Genomic DNA, 15,025 nt, shown 5'->3' on the forward strand with positions numbered 1-15,025 from the left:
GATGGATGGATGGATGGATGGATGGATGGATGGATGGATGGATGGATGGATGGATGGATGGACATTGAGAAGCGAGTTATTTGCGGATGAATTTTAATGCATACGTATGAGGATGCTGTATCGAAAAAGTAAAATGTAAATAGAATTTGCGCTTGCCCGCAAGCACATTGGGATTTCCCAGTCACCAAGTTGGAAAAAGAAGACACAAACACATATTTGGATGCTGACAATTCTTTATTCATTGAATATTTGTTCCCACACTACCAAATAAGCATGAAAGAAGATGAGAAGAAAAGTTGAAAGTAAACCCAAAAATATCAAGGCCACACTAAAGCCGAGTAATTGAACTCATGCATAGTGCAATATTGTAGGCCAAGACATTTAGTGATGCAACGCCTCCCTGATGCAAACGTACGGGAGCTCTGTTGTGCAAACCACATCGTCCCAGTCTCCATCTGTAAAAAAACAAAACACGTAAGTATTAAATTCTTCTGAGCAAACCTCAAACTTTGTTGTTACTTCCAACCTTACTGCAATCCTACATTCAAGTCTTCTCAGCAAACCTCAAATGTTGTTGTTACTTACCATCTGTTTCCATTTCTACACAGTCACCGTCGTCACCGGGCGCTCCTCCATCAAAATTGAAGAAGTCCACATCTGAGCCATCTGTCCACATGAAATCACCATTCTAGAAGACAAAATCACATTGGAATGTGTCTTTCCTTAGAAAAGACTCACATTGGAGGACGCTTTTGTTTGTGGCAAATCTCTACAGAACGCAAGTGAAACAGATTTTTGAATGTTTTACCAAAACGGCATCATTGAGACCAATCCAAGCTTCGTCGGCTTCACCACCCGCCTTAATCAGTTCAAGAACAAACGCATTTTCCAGGTCATTGTGAATGGAGACCAGATTCCCACCAAGAATGTTGCAGACGCTCTGATGAGGAACAAAAAAAACAAAGAGTAGAACGAGAAATTTCACTTTTTGGGTCCATCTGACAAGATGTCTTCCATACCTCGGCATCTGCAAAATTTCTGCTCTCAGTTTCATAGATGTAACAGAAACAGTCCAACTGAGTCCAGCCTTTTGGACAGTTATTGCCTGCAGCACAATTGTTTATTTTTTGGGGAGAAGAGAAAAAAAAATCAATTCAACTTGGTGTCAATCGCTGACGAAGCAAAGGTATTTTGCGAAAGCATCTTTGAGGCAGAGCTACCAACCTTTCACAGGAACAATTTGGGCGGACCACTGTGGAGAAGACAAAGATGTTTTTAAAATCACAATCGTACCGCTGTACTTCGATTTAAGTCAGTAGGTAAGATTTGGACTTACGACTCCAGTCAGCAGTCCGCTGATTCCGCAAAGGAGGACCAATGAGCCAAGAGTGAATGCCATCTGCAACGTTGACAGAAAAAACACGTGATATTTGTAAAAATAAAGTCACATCTAATTTCATTTGAAAAGCTAGAATGTAAAATCGGATCCTTACCTTTATCGTAGCGAGTGGTGCTTGATACTGACGACGAGTCCGGGCGCTGCTTATATACGTTTGATGACAGTCTTGGAATGTGCAATGTTGTTCTTGTCACTGATCTTCAACCCCACTTTTTAACTCTCTTCTTCCTCATTCTCACGGACTATGCAACAATTGGGGTTTACAAGACACCAGATTTGAACAGGTTAAACGAGGACTCTTAATTACCATCGCATCATACCACACCCTTGAATGGTTTGCCACAATGGCACCAGCAAATAACATGTTATTAAAGTGGAACTTTTACAAAACAATCATTCATCATTTTAATTGCAAGTCTGCCTGCACCTGGTTTCAGTTTTCTTTCCGTATGGTGTGAATAGAGTGGGAATTTTGGCCTACAAGCGTGTCTGTCTTGGGGCCAAAAGTCAACTGAGATGGAGTCCTTCTCCCCGCCATTAAATGAAATAAAAAGTACATTTTGGATAGCAGGTGGAAGAAGACCAAAACCAAAATAAAAACTAATCAATGGTAAGCCTGTCAGGTCAATTCTGATCACATAATTCCAGATTACCATAGTGCCGAAATGCTTTCATACACAATACGGACATCTTGTTTACAGCTGTGTCGATTGATTGATTGATTGTTTGAACTTTATTTATCTCACAGTGGGGAAATTTTCTTGTCACAGTAGCGTACAAGAGTGCAAGAATACAAGAAACAAGTGCCAAATGTAAAAATGGATCAATTACAGACAAACAAGGACAAAGGCAAGTGCCACTAGTAGTCGTAGGAAACCAATACGTTATACGCAACACTAACGAAATTGTATCATTTGAAATATTCATTTCATCCATATATGCGCTCAGACCTTCATTTGTGGATGACGTTAATTTGGTCAAGGACGGCCGTGGTCCCGGACCACCAAACGTCAGCAAAAGCAATGCCGAGCAGGTGGGAAGAGGAAGACGATGGAGGAGGGGGGAAGGGGGTCCAATGATGGCGAGAATTAATTGCCTCCAGCGTGTGATTGGCTGCCTACGCTGCAGAAGAGGAGCGAGCGGCGTGAAAAGGAGACGGTTAGTCCTCTTGGTTATCAGCAGTAGCATTTGGATCGGAAACCTCCGAATCCCGACTGGCTTTGAACGCGCATCGGCAGCATATTTATTTCTGGAGAGAGCGATGGAGCGGGGTCTTTCGCCATGAAAGCGCTGCCCAGGCGAGGATGAATGTGCGGGGAATCAATCAGAGGCGGATTCACCTCAACATCTGGAAGAGGCTCGGGAACATCTGGAAAGGTGCCTTGCTATGCCACGAGTTTGATTAGAATAATAATGGAGACAATATTGTATTTTTGTATTGTATTGTTAAGGTGACGGGAAATAGTTACTGACAAAATATTAATACTGTGACACTATTGTTGGAACATCTTGTGTCTGTCTATCTTAGCCCATTGTTTTATAGTAATAATAATTATTATTATTATTCAATACCATAAAACAATAATAATAAAAATCATGATTGTTTTCTCGTTATTTTTACATTTTTATTGCCTGAAGCATTTTCTTAATTGACCTGTTTTTCTGACCCCATTGTTTTCTTATTTTTAGAAAAAAATGAAAAGAATTCGGCGATTATTTCATGGCATTGTAGTTACATAGTTTTGCTAATTAAATGAGTAACACTGAATTGTGAGCTCTCTTGGTCTAAATAAAACCACAATAGGATCAGAAATGATTTTGAATGCCAGCATTGGAGAGTAAAACAAATGATGTTTGTTTCTTATCATCGCTACATGGAGTAAAACTGTAAAAAATATATATTTATTTATTTATTTATTTATTTATTTATTTATCTAAATTTATGTTCATGTATCTCATCTCATTTGTAATCTTTCTCTGGTGTTGTCTTCCAGGTGAGAAATCCAAGGATTTTTGGAGACAATGGAAATCCAAAAAGGAAAAAAGGGATAATGATGATCTTTGTTATTAGAACTGTCATGGAATCATATCACCAACACTGGATTTAAATTCTTCACTGGATTAAAAATGAACCTTGGAATGAGAGCAAACTTGTCAAAAGTACACAATAATGTTCACAAGTCCAACTTCCTGACTCGGCAAAGTTTGGTCTGCACTTAAGAACGCTTAAGTGTTTGCTGCTAGTCAAATGTTGCACAAAAAAAATCCACAATTATGCACAATAATAATAAGTCAAATTTTAATAGAATTTTTTCTTTCACGCTAAAATGCTCAAGTGACAAGTCAAGTCACTCAAGTTTTTTTTTTTTTTTTTAAACAACCAATCACACGCACTTACTGGACGGCCATTTGGGAGTTTCCGAACCTTTCACAACCTGGCACAAGACTGCAAATCAACCCACGAGGAGCAATAGAACGAGGGCCAATGTGCAGATAAAAGACGGCATCATGGGCTGCAACATGTGTGTGGTCAAACGTCCCGAGGAGCGCTACAAGGTCATGTACCAGGTATATCGATTTCTACTATTTACCCTATAGATTGTTTCAGTTCTCTTGAATTTGGAGCCAGACAAGAACAATAATTGGCTTGTGAACATGTGACTATTGTTATTATTATACAGGATCGTCTCTCCGCACCTCACTCCCAACCACTCTGCTCATTAACTATTTAATGGTTCCAGCAACAGACACACATGTGCACACACACACACGCACACACACACACACACACACACACACACACACACACGCACACAGTGGTGTTGACAGGCCCATTTGTCATTGGCAGCGTGCCGAGTGCAGGGACACAATAATCACAAACGGGGGTGGGGGGGGCTGGAGAAAGGAAACCCATCATCATTGTCCTACTTTATTTCCACACCAGGTCGACATGGAAACACGTAAAAATAACTCAGATGTTCTCAATTCATTGAAATCAACTGCGACGCAAAGAGGATCAAGTCCATTTCACCTCGCAACTAGTCACGATACCGTCTGGCTTTCCATTTATTTCTCATCCTGTTTTCCTTTTTGATATCCTCCCGACCATGTACCATCCATCTCTGCCACGTCGGACCTCATTAGCAAAAGGGAGGCAGCAACTCCCTACGGCCGATGGATCGACGTGGAAACGAAAAGGTACGGGGGCCGAGCCGGGCTGAGTCCACCAATATTGGGTTTTGATTTTCTAAGCGTGGTTTAATTCTCTTTTTATACACCCACCTAATTCAAATTCCCGCCAATCTGTCCATTCATTCGTGCTAGCATACCGTAGTTATGTCCTTCACCATGTTTGAATAAAAATCCATACTCGGTCTAAGTTGTACAATCTGTCAGGTGAAAGGAAGAAGGCGTTCTCACCTCCCGTTGGACAGACCACTTAAGTCCCAGGAGCCTCTGCAGCGACTGGGGCCCATCAACAAAAGTCACAGAAGGAGAGGTAGCATATTTCGCACCATAAACAACCATTAGCGATATCGCCATCAAAATGAATTAGACATTTTGACAATGTCGGTATGATTGCTACACTTGAAATGTACTTCAGGGTCTTGCTTGAAGATCTACTGCTTTATTCGTAGCTCTGCTAATCACTTTCATTTGAACCACAAGTGACTCCAAACAAACCGGAAGTAACCCCATTAAACCAGAAGTGCCCTAATTTGAACCGGAATTGCCCAAAAAACAAACCAGAAATGTTATAAATTTCCTTTTCCCCTTCTAATTTCTCCCTTTTGCCACGTTTAACTCTACATCTTATGCCTACCTATTCCACAACTTCTCTAATCAAGTTGCTAATGCTAATCAGGTTCAATAGTGACCAGCACAAATGGGTCCAGCGGAGCCTCCATCTCCTCCTTCACCATGGTCACGCTTCTTCCTGGGCATGTGGATAACGCTACACAGACGGACGTCAATTTCCCGTGGCCCACGACAACTCCGGTCCTACCCCACGCCATGGGAGAGTACTGGACTGACGACTTGTATGTTTTACTCCCTCAGTGATTATGAGCAGATATTTATATTTGATATTTATCCCCAGCAAATGCGTGTTTGACGATAGTGACGACTACTTGGAAGCGTCCCACCATGACGTGGACCGGCCCAACGAGCTGGAATATGAGGTGAGGGTATCAGTTCATTCAATTATCCCCAATCAGTAGAGGTGTGCCCCAGGGCTCTATCTTGAGGCCTCTCCTTTTTTCCTCCTTTCTATGAAGTTTATTATTCAACTCCTCTCTCTTTTTTTTTTTTTTAATCCTGATTTCATCGTTCGTACGATCCCCATGTGAGATTTGAAAGGCACCTTTTAATAAAATCCCTTTGAATAATAAATATTTTTATTAGGAGGTGGCACTCTACAAATCCTATCAAGAGGAGAAGTTGGGCCTGACGGTCTGCTACAAAACGGACGACGAGGATCAGCTGGGTATTTATGTCGGAGAGGTAAACCCGTCCTCGTCGTTTTCGCCTGAGAATTCTCTCGAGTTCATGTTTTTGCTTTTTGTCATGTGACCAAGGTGAATCCAAACAGCATTGCTGCCAAGAACGGACGTATCAGGGAGGGAGATCGGATACTTCAGGTACCTCTGGCGAGAGAGAGCTGCCTTTATGAATGTTTGGTGACATCTTGTGATACCTCACGTGTAGATCAATGGGGTAGACATCGGCAGCAGAGAAGAAGCTGTCGCCATCTTGAGCAACGAAGACAGCGCCATCTTCTCTTTACTGCTGGCCCGGCCCGACATGGAGGTGAGTCGCGACCCGAGACTACACACTCGACACCACAGTGATAAATTCGTTTTTTATGATGATGGATGATAACGTGTATGATAATGTGGTCACATTTGCCGATTGCACAAAAGCTACATGACAGCTACTCATTCATACATGACCACACCCACTCATTATTCCTCCTGATGTCCTTTCAGGAAAACCAGCTGTCACCTTACTTTCTCCTCCACCACGGAGGAACAGAAAGAGAATTGGACGACGCCGAGGAAGATGACGATGAGGAAGGAAATGGGGGGGTGCCACCTGTGCCACTCCCCCCTCTTCTCCATTTGACGCCGCTACTTTCCAACAGCCAGGATCTGGATAGCGGACTGGGGCGAACAGATGATAGCACACGCTACGACGAGTCCTCCGAGCATGATTTGTTAGGTGGCCCGAGCAGTGCCTGCAACACGGATGCCACCAACACGCCCGCAAGCACACGCAAATTCTGCCTGGGTCACAGTCCGAGGTCAGGACCCCCCCAAAAAAAAAAAAAAAAAGGAGTGAATGTAGAGCAGAGGATCAAATTGAATTTTAGAAAAGAGGAAAAGCTTTGTAGATTTGAAGAAAAGCGAGGAGTTGTCTTGTAGGAATGCGCTTGGAAGAAAGACAGGGATGATGAACTTTTCGTTTGACTCTTTTCTCCTGGTGCAGGCTCAGTCCACGACCCAGCCCCAAGTTGACCCCGAGTCCCGGCCATGCCCGAGGAGAGACCCCACCTCCTTTTCCACACCTGCGGAACCTCCAGCTCAACTCTGACTCTCTCACTACACTGGATGGAACTGAAGGATCGTCCATGCAACACCACAGCCACCACAAGGTAAATTCCATTCTAAATGTTGCATCATGGGAGCAACTACTAAGCTCTGTAAACATTTGAACTCTCAGTTTCAGGCCAACAAAAGCCCCGTGAATATGATGATGGTGGGCCTCACAGAGGACGAATGCCAGCGGTACCAGGAGCTACTGGAGATCAGGTACCACTGCGAGAGGCAATCGAGAAATAGACAAGAAGAAGAGGAGGAAAAAAAAGATGACACGGAGAAGGTGACCCTGGGTGAACGTGAAATGGCGCTCATTGAAGAAGAACTGCGACACTTGGAATTCAAGTGGCGCAACATTCTCCGTGCTCAGAAAATGCAGCAACTTCGCGAGAGATACCTTAAAGCCTGGATGATGGATGAGGAGACTGCAGGTGTGTGACAGACAGGTATCACACACACATACGCACACGTACACACACACAGGCACGCACAGACCCCCACATACCGATTTTATCAGTTGTCATGTTTGAAATATTTTTATTGTCAGCATTGGTAAGACGATAATCATTGGGAGTAGTATAAGAAATACATTGTTGCAGTTTCAGTACATTGAATAAGTTTTGATAATATCGTAGGAATAATCAAAATGATCATTATGATTATTATTAGTAGTATTCTCTTAATGCATATCAGCTAAGGTGATGTAGAGTAGTAAAAGTTGTAGTAGTCGTAGCATGTGTGTTGTAATTCTAATAATAATATGAATAAGTGGAGTAGCCACATTAGCTTAATTAGCATTTATCCTTACCGATTGTATCAGTTATGTTTGAAATATTTTTATTGTCAGCATTGGTAAGACGATAATCATTGGGAGTAGTATAAGAAATACATTGTTGCAGTTTCAGTACATTGAATAAGTTTTGATAATATCGCAGGAATAATCAAAATGATCATTATGATTATTATTATTAGTATTCTCTTAATGCATATCAGCTAAGGTGATGTGGAGTAGTAAAAGTCGTAGTAGTCGTAGCATGTGTGTTGTAATTCTAATAATAATATGAATAAGTGGAGTAGCCACATTAGCATAATTAGCATTCATCCTAATAAAAGTAGCAGCAATAGTTTCAATGCGAGTAGTACTTTATTGGGGTAATAGCAGTCATACGAGAATGAGGAGTTGTAGTAGTCTTATGATTATTGAGAATGAGCAGTTGTAGTAGTTTTATGATTATGTGTATGTGGGAGATGCTAGTAGGCATGCTAGTAGAAGTAGCAGCAGTGGTAGTATTTGGCCATCCATCCATCCATTTTCTGAACTGCTTGGGTGTGCTGGAGCCTATCCCAGCCGTCATCGGGAAGCAGGCGGGGGACACCCTGAACCGGTTGCCAGCCAATCGCAGGGCACACAGAGACGAACAACCATTCGCACTCGCACCTAGGGACAATTTGGAGTGCTCAATCGGCCTACCAAGCATATTTTTGGGATGTGGGAGGAAAACGAAGTGCCCGGACAAAACCCACGCGGGCCCGGGGAGAACATGCAAACTCCACACAGAGAGGGTTGTATTTTATTTTTTTTAATTAAAGTTGAACAAATGAATAGCAGCAGGTGTATCAGTAATAAAAGAATGAATTGTTGTAGTTGTATAAGTAACCTTTGCTGTGATTCATGAGTACAATTGATAGTTATGTTTGTCATCAACGTGACCATTCATAAGCAACAAAAGAAACTTGTCGGACTGGATTGCTCACCTGTTCATTAGTGCATTCCAAAAATAGTTTTTGAAGATCTTTTTATTACCTGACTATCATGTCGATGAAACTCCCTACGGGAATCCACCGGCAAGCTGAACAAGCTTGTCAAAACTGGAATTCAATTGATGGCAAATCTTCCCCCATGTTCTCACGAAATGAAGCCAAGACTTGGCAACGAGCTCTCCACCAATTATTTTTAATCACTCAACAAGAATTGGACAAATGTGATCTAACCTGTCCATCTCTCTTTTGCTCACAAAGGAACCTAATTGAAAATTCCAGTTTGGTTTGATATGTACGATGTTTGTCGTATCCACTTTGTTTTACAAATGAATTGGTCACGTTAACATTCAGGTCTGCCTGACAACAACAGCATCGAGGGCAACGATAGCCATCGCCCCGAATTGTCGGCCATCAACGAACTACCGGAGCGTTCCAACGACGGCAAAGACAGCACCAGTGCTTACGGTAGCGGCGAGAGCTGCCGCGGCACGCCATTGGTCAGCGCCGTGTTAATCCCACCTCCCCGGGAAGACGAAGCCTCCGTGTCCCCGCCTCCCCAATGGGAAAGACGCCACTCCAACCTCGGATGCGGGGGTTGGGATGACGATGTGGTCAATACTTCGCCCTCCAAGTTCAGGTGCATGTCAGCAGTGACAAATGTGACAAAATCTATGGAAGGCACAAAAAATTGCTCTTTTTGCTGTACGCCCATTTTTACTAGGATCCTTAAATATGACCCAAAAGCCTCAAAAACATTTTTTTGTGCCTAAGAAGAATAATGATGACAAAGTTTACTCGTAAAAAAGCTAAAAATGAAGTAGTATTAAAAGTAATTTCTAAATCTATTCGAATATCAAATAAAATTGGGGCTTCACAAATTTCTGAAGGGGCAAGAGCCCCCCCCCCCCCCCCTGAGCCCCATTCTAGCGCCACCCCTGGCTTCTACTCACCTGCAAACATAAGGAAGTTAAGCACTACAAAAATAAATACAGAAGATGGAAGTATTCTTGAACTCTTCTGAAGTGTCAAAGTTTGTTCTTGCCTCCATAGATTTCTGTCCAGAGATTTGGGATCACCATCGAGACGAAGCATGGCGGAAGGTAGGCATGCTTCCAGAACAGGTGCCATATACTTTTTTTTTTTTTCAAATGTGAGCGAGCTTACTTTTAATAGCAGGTCTCGCACTTGAAGCCCTCAAGGCTGCCTCTGAACGTTAACACATACCTTGACCTTAAAGCTGTCACTGTACATTATGAGTGAATATTTGGATGCAGGTATCACCACCACCAGGCCTGGAGGAGGAAGTGCAGAGTCTAGCCCCTTCCTGGCCCAGCGGCGCCAAAGCCGATCCAAAGCATTGGAGCGCTACCACAGCTGCATGGCGCTGCCCTCCAATGGTCTGATGGAGCCACTTGATCGGGAACTGACCGAGGACAGAGGGGCAGGTAATGGTAGCGTCTGTCCGGCCAGCCCCCGCAGCGTGAGCAGCGCCCCCTGTGGTCTGGAAGACCGTCACGCAGCCTCGCGCTTGCGTCTGGCGCTACCAGCTCTGGCACAATTGTCGCCAACTGCCACAGGACAGCGCATGGAATGGAAGGTAGTAGACAACTAGGATGGTCTGGTTGTGTCGTTCAAGATAATCTAGCTTTGATTTTCTGTCGTTGGTTGTGTTGCTGCTGTTCAGGTGAAGATCCGCAGCGACGGTACTCGCTACGTTGCCAAGCGACCAGTCAGAGACCGCCTCCTCAAGGCGAGGGCCATACAGATCCGTGAAGAACGAGGAGGCACGACCACCGATGACGATGCCGCCGCTAGTGAAATGAAACAGGTCATTTGTACGCTCTGTCATCCAGTGACACATTTCATTTCATCGTCTTTCTTGCATCACGGTACTTAACGACGAAACCCAACAGGGCCGCTACTGGAGCAAAGAGGAGAGGAAGCAGCAGCTGCTGAGGGCCAGAGAATACAGACGGAGACGAGAGTTCATGATGCAGAGCCGCCTGGACTACCTGAAGGGCGACAGGTGGAAATACAAACTACCGCCATTTATTTCATTCCATGATTTGATTCTTCTCATTTTCCTCAGCAGGGACGCATCATCATCGGCGAGTGGCACCGCAGAACTCCCCGTTCATCGAGACAAAGTCATCGTGCCCCTGAGCCAGAAGAAGATGAGCAGGAAGAGGAACCGCCGCATTCTCGACAACTGGAACACAATCCAGGAGCTTTTGGCTCAAGGTTCACGCTCGCCCGACGGCAAGAAAATCTTTAACCCTCTACTTTCTTTCACTACTGTGTGAAACGTGGAGGTTGGCGGGAGTCAAAGACAGCATTGCTCAAGCGCAACATATCATCAGAAGTGGCTTTTCAACAAAATGGACCCATTCCTTTCTTGATGATTCACCAACGCACTGACATTTTGGCACAATGGTAGCGTGTCTGACTCCAGATCACAAGGTTGCGTGTCCAAATTATGTAAGGGTCATTGATGTGGACCAAAAAAAAAAAAAAATCACGGGGGTCTGTGTGGATCAGTGGTTAACCCAGATGTTGGAAGTTTGATCCCCAATTGTGACTACATCGAAGTGCCCTTGAGTAAAATTTGACGATATGTCGATACCATAAAACAACACAGCTAGGCTAACGAAAATTAGCATGGCTGCTGGGGTCACTTTAAGTCAAGTAAAGTCAAGTCAAGTTTATTTGTATGGCCCTAAATCAAAAAGGGCTTAAAGGGCTTAGCATAGACAAACAATTTAAAGTAGTTGCTAGCACCCACACCTGAGTAGGCCGCATATTTTTTTTCAGCGCGCTTTGTGTGACAATGAGTATTACTCATCTTAGCTTTCATAACAAGTGAGGAGCTCAGTTTAGCGGCTGAACTGCTTTGAATGTGTTGACTCTTGTTCTCACGGGAAGAGTTCATCTCGGTGATCGCTAAACTGAGCACCATTTTGGTAATGGAAATAATATTGAATGCATGTATGAAATGAACACCTTTTTTTTTTTTACCTTAATTATTGTTTGTGCTAAGGTGTAAATTTTACATTTGTGTTTCCTTAAATAGTGTTTGCTCGATCTAAATACTGGATGTGCTATAAGGTCAAAGTTCTTTGCACCACCTTAAGTATTCTAATCTTAAATTGTGTCTGTTAGTTTAAAACGTACGTGTTACCTTTCTTACCTCGCTTAAATACTTTCTGCACTGTCTCATATCTGCGCTACCCAAAATAGTACTTCCTAAATTTGTTAGCAACCAGTCATGACGTTTTTGTTTCCTTTTTTGACAAGTTCCTCTTTATCTGGTCAACTTCTTACATTAATCACACAAAATGATTGCGCAAAGATGTGGACACCCTGCCGCTCCCATAAAAAGGAAATTTGTACTCTTTGTGGCTCTATTATTTAGTCACAAGAGTTTTCAGCGGGATCTATTTCAGGATGATTTTTGATCGTCTTCTGTTTCTCTGCATATTCTCAGGTTTGATTTACAACTTGAAAAATTAAGTTGACTGGAATGTATAATTCATCATAATAATTATGATGATCAAATGTTGTGTGTAACTTGAAATACTGCGTTTTCAAATGCGCAGGCCTTAAATTGCCATTGTTACTTACGGGAACACGTACGTTATATTCGTTGTCAACTTTGTTTGATGTTCGCAAAAATGTTTGGTTCGTAAATGGTTGTGAACTCTCTAATAAGTACCGTAATTTTCGGACTATAAGTCACGTTTTTTTTGGTATAGTTTGGGTCGGGGGGCGACTTATACTCAGGAGCGACTTATATGTGAATTTTTTCACAAATTTTCAAAATTCAAAAATCTGCGATGTAGTGAAACCGCAATAAACGAACCGCGATGTACCAAGGGATTACTGTCATTTGAACTGCAAATGATGTCACCGGCACCGCGCGGCGGTTGTTTACATAAAGGACAAAGGACTCGATCACGGGATGACAAAGATGACGAAGGGCCCCACGTTTGAAGGATTTAATGATTTGGAGTGACACAAGGTTTGAAAAACTTATTTATGTTATAGTTATTTGATATATTTTATTTCGTGTAGCAACTTGTATATGTTTTTATCGTTACAGTTCAGCAGTAGGCTCGTTGAACTCTTGTTTTGTTTCCTGGTACTTTGTTAACGCTACAATATAGTTATCTACTAGATCTCTGCGGCGCATGCGCGGCTTTGTTGACGTAAAGGACGAGGAATTTGATCGATGGATTTAATGTATTGGAGTTTGATAAACAGATGGTTTGATAAACGTGTTATTTATGTAACACATACTTGAATAACTCTGAATGTTGCGTCAGGCTCGTTCTCAGCTCCTCGTTTGTGTATATGTGACGTTAGCATACTGTATCGTTTAGCCTGTTGTTGCTGGTTCATGTCTGTTCTTGGTGTTGGATTTTGACAAATAAATATGCCCCAAAAGTGCGACATATACTCCGGTGCGACTTAAATATGTTTTTCTTTTCACTTTATTGTGCATTTTATGGCTGGTGCAACTTATACGACTTATAGTCCGAAAATTACGGTATTCGCCCCAGAACTATTTTGGAGAATCATTTAAGAGTAAATTATCTCATAAAAATGTAATTTCGATTTGTTGAAGACAATCTTGTTTTGAGATTTACAAAAAAATAGAAATGCATAGAAAACTAAGTTGTGTCTAAAACTCAATTTTATTTATAGAGCACTTCCAAAACAACCACAGCTGGATACAAATTGCTGTACATAAGGTAAAAATCAAACATATAAAATTATACCCAGGGGCAGCAATCACAATGAAAACAGCCAGGGCCCCAAAATTGATCCCTGTGGAACACCACTCAACAGTGGGACAGAGTGGGAATCAAAGCAACCAAAATTCACACAAAAACCTTAAGAATTCTTTTGAACAAATATCAGAGAATGTAAATTAATGATGAACGTCAAGCAAATAAAATTTCCGAATTTTGAATTGTTATGATTATGTTCTGCTCATCAACACATTCCTGCTGTGTTCTCAGTTCTAAAGTACAAAAGCGCCGGCGTCGGCATCTTCCGAACTGACATGTTCGACATCCAAATCACGAGGTGGTTTTCCACCAGTGGCAGAAAGTACTTCTGCAAGGATGCCTGCAGGGACGGAGACGCTCTTGTTGAAACAGGCGGCGTCAGCGCTAAGAGGGGGCCATTCAGCATCGAGTATAAAGATGGAATCCTCTCTGCCCCCATCATTCTGGACAAGGTTAACAACGGGGACTACAGGATTGGTGTGGGCTCGCCGAAACTACAGAACTCCTACATGGACTTCAATATTCAAGTACTACCAGAAGGTGACTCACAAAAGTTACTGCAGCTGGCTTTTGGGTTTCAAAGAAGTTCTCACAGTGATTTGTTTCAGCACCACGGCACTGTAGACTTTCTGCTGATGGTCAGCTAAGCCACACCTATACTGTAACTTCTGGCAAAACGCTGGAGGTGACCTGTCCCTTCATGGGCTCTGAAGCCATCAAGTTCTTCTGCAAAAGAAACTGTCTGGATGGACAGGCCGCCCCGCTTGGCAGGTATGGTGCGGAGATCCCAAAGCAGGTCTCTGTGCAGATGTTTCTTCTGGTGGTGACTATCTCCCCATCTATCGAGTTGAACTTGGGAGGGCAGTTGTGCAGTTGGGGTCAGTGCTTAGCTTCTATTCATGAGTTCAGCAAAAACGTGACCGATGGTGAGATTTCGACAAATGTTCTTCCGCTCTTTTGCTTCTTGTGGTCCGTGAGGACATGACTGTCTGATCATTTTTACAAGGTATACTCCAAAAGTATCCCTGTGAGGAGACAACAACAGGTACATCACCTTCATCTTGTCTTTAACATTTTCCTCCATTAGTGTTTTCATGTTTCTCACCTTTCCTTTTTCCAGTGCTCGTCTGGCCTCTGATAATCTGCTGCGTTCTGGTTCTTCTGCTCGTTGCCGTTGTTGCGCTGCTTCTCTATAAATGGAAGACAAAAGCAAATGATCCTAACCAAAGGGTTGAGGTAAGTTGTGACTATTTTTTATTTCATTTTTACATGACTTCATATGATGGACTCCTCTTTTCATTTCCAATTTCAGTCTCGTGAGGACGCTGGTGAAGACCCAGCCTACTTGAGCATCATCAGAGACAGGGCACAGGACCACATCTACTGCACTCTCGACCAAGCACAAGGCACTCAATATGAAAATTGAAAATGTTAGAGTCCTTGCTGCTTTCATTTTTCTCCTCCTTTTGCTCTTTTTA

General features: G+C 42.7%; 3 protein-coding genes across 4 annotated transcripts; 2 read left to right on the forward strand and 1 right to left on the reverse strand.

Annotated features, from left to right (window-relative positions):
• Window positions 1-215: 215 nt before the first annotated feature.
• LOC147062851 (galactose-specific lectin nattectin-like) lies at window positions 216-1,568 on the reverse strand. The gene is made up of 7 exons (XM_085926136.1): window positions 1,494-1,568; window positions 1,337-1,399; window positions 1,225-1,252; window positions 1,020-1,105; window positions 809-940; window positions 586-688; window positions 216-455 (listed from the first exon to the last, which is right to left on the reverse strand). The coding sequence occupies exons 2-7, from the start codon at window positions 1,397-1,399 to the stop codon at window positions 382-384; spliced, it is 486 nt and encodes a 161-aa protein (XP_085782262.1). The 5' UTR covers window positions 1,494-1,568; the 3' UTR covers window positions 216-381.
• A 2,284-nt stretch (window positions 1,569-3,852) lies between these two features.
• On the forward strand, window positions 3,853-11,060 carry LOC147062852 (PDZ domain-containing protein 4-like). Of its 2 annotated transcripts, none has more exons than XM_085926064.1 (17): window positions 3,853-3,967; window positions 4,544-4,597; window positions 4,796-4,898; window positions 5,265-5,439; window positions 5,499-5,580; window positions 5,804-5,902; window positions 5,977-6,039; window positions 6,107-6,208; window positions 6,388-6,701; window positions 6,887-7,052; window positions 7,121-7,427; window positions 9,109-9,394; window positions 9,808-9,857; window positions 10,032-10,354; window positions 10,442-10,585; window positions 10,671-10,783; window positions 10,847-11,060. In XM_085926064.1, exons 1-17 carry the CDS (start codon window positions 3,908-3,910, stop codon window positions 11,058-11,060), a joined length of 2,655 nt encoding a protein of 884 aa, XP_085782190.1. In that variant the 5' UTR covers window positions 3,853-3,907. The 2 variants fall into 2 exon arrangements, with proteins under 2 accessions (XP_085782190.1, XP_085782199.1); XM_085926073.1 differs by having other exon boundaries at window positions 5,265-5,421.
• Window positions 11,061-12,090: 1,030 nt separating this feature from the next.
• On the forward strand, window positions 12,091-15,008 carry LOC147062853 (uncharacterized). Its single transcript, XM_085926123.1, has 6 exons — window positions 12,091-12,241; window positions 13,779-14,087; window positions 14,156-14,473; window positions 14,554-14,592; window positions 14,668-14,783; window positions 14,860-15,008. The coding sequence occupies exons 1-6, from the start codon at window positions 12,202-12,204 to the stop codon at window positions 14,971-14,973; spliced, it is 936 nt and encodes a 311-aa protein (XP_085782249.1). The 5' UTR covers window positions 12,091-12,201; the 3' UTR covers window positions 14,974-15,008.
• The last annotated feature ends 17 nt before the right edge of the window (window positions 15,009-15,025 follow it).

The sequence above is a fragment of the Syngnathus leptorhynchus genome, chromosome 1 (assembly GCF_054491065.1).
Source record: "Syngnathus leptorhynchus isolate UIUO chromosome 1, UIUO_Slep, whole genome shotgun sequence".
In the NCBI taxonomy this organism is placed as follows: Eukaryota; Metazoa; Chordata; class Actinopteri; order Syngnathiformes; family Syngnathidae; genus Syngnathus; species Syngnathus leptorhynchus.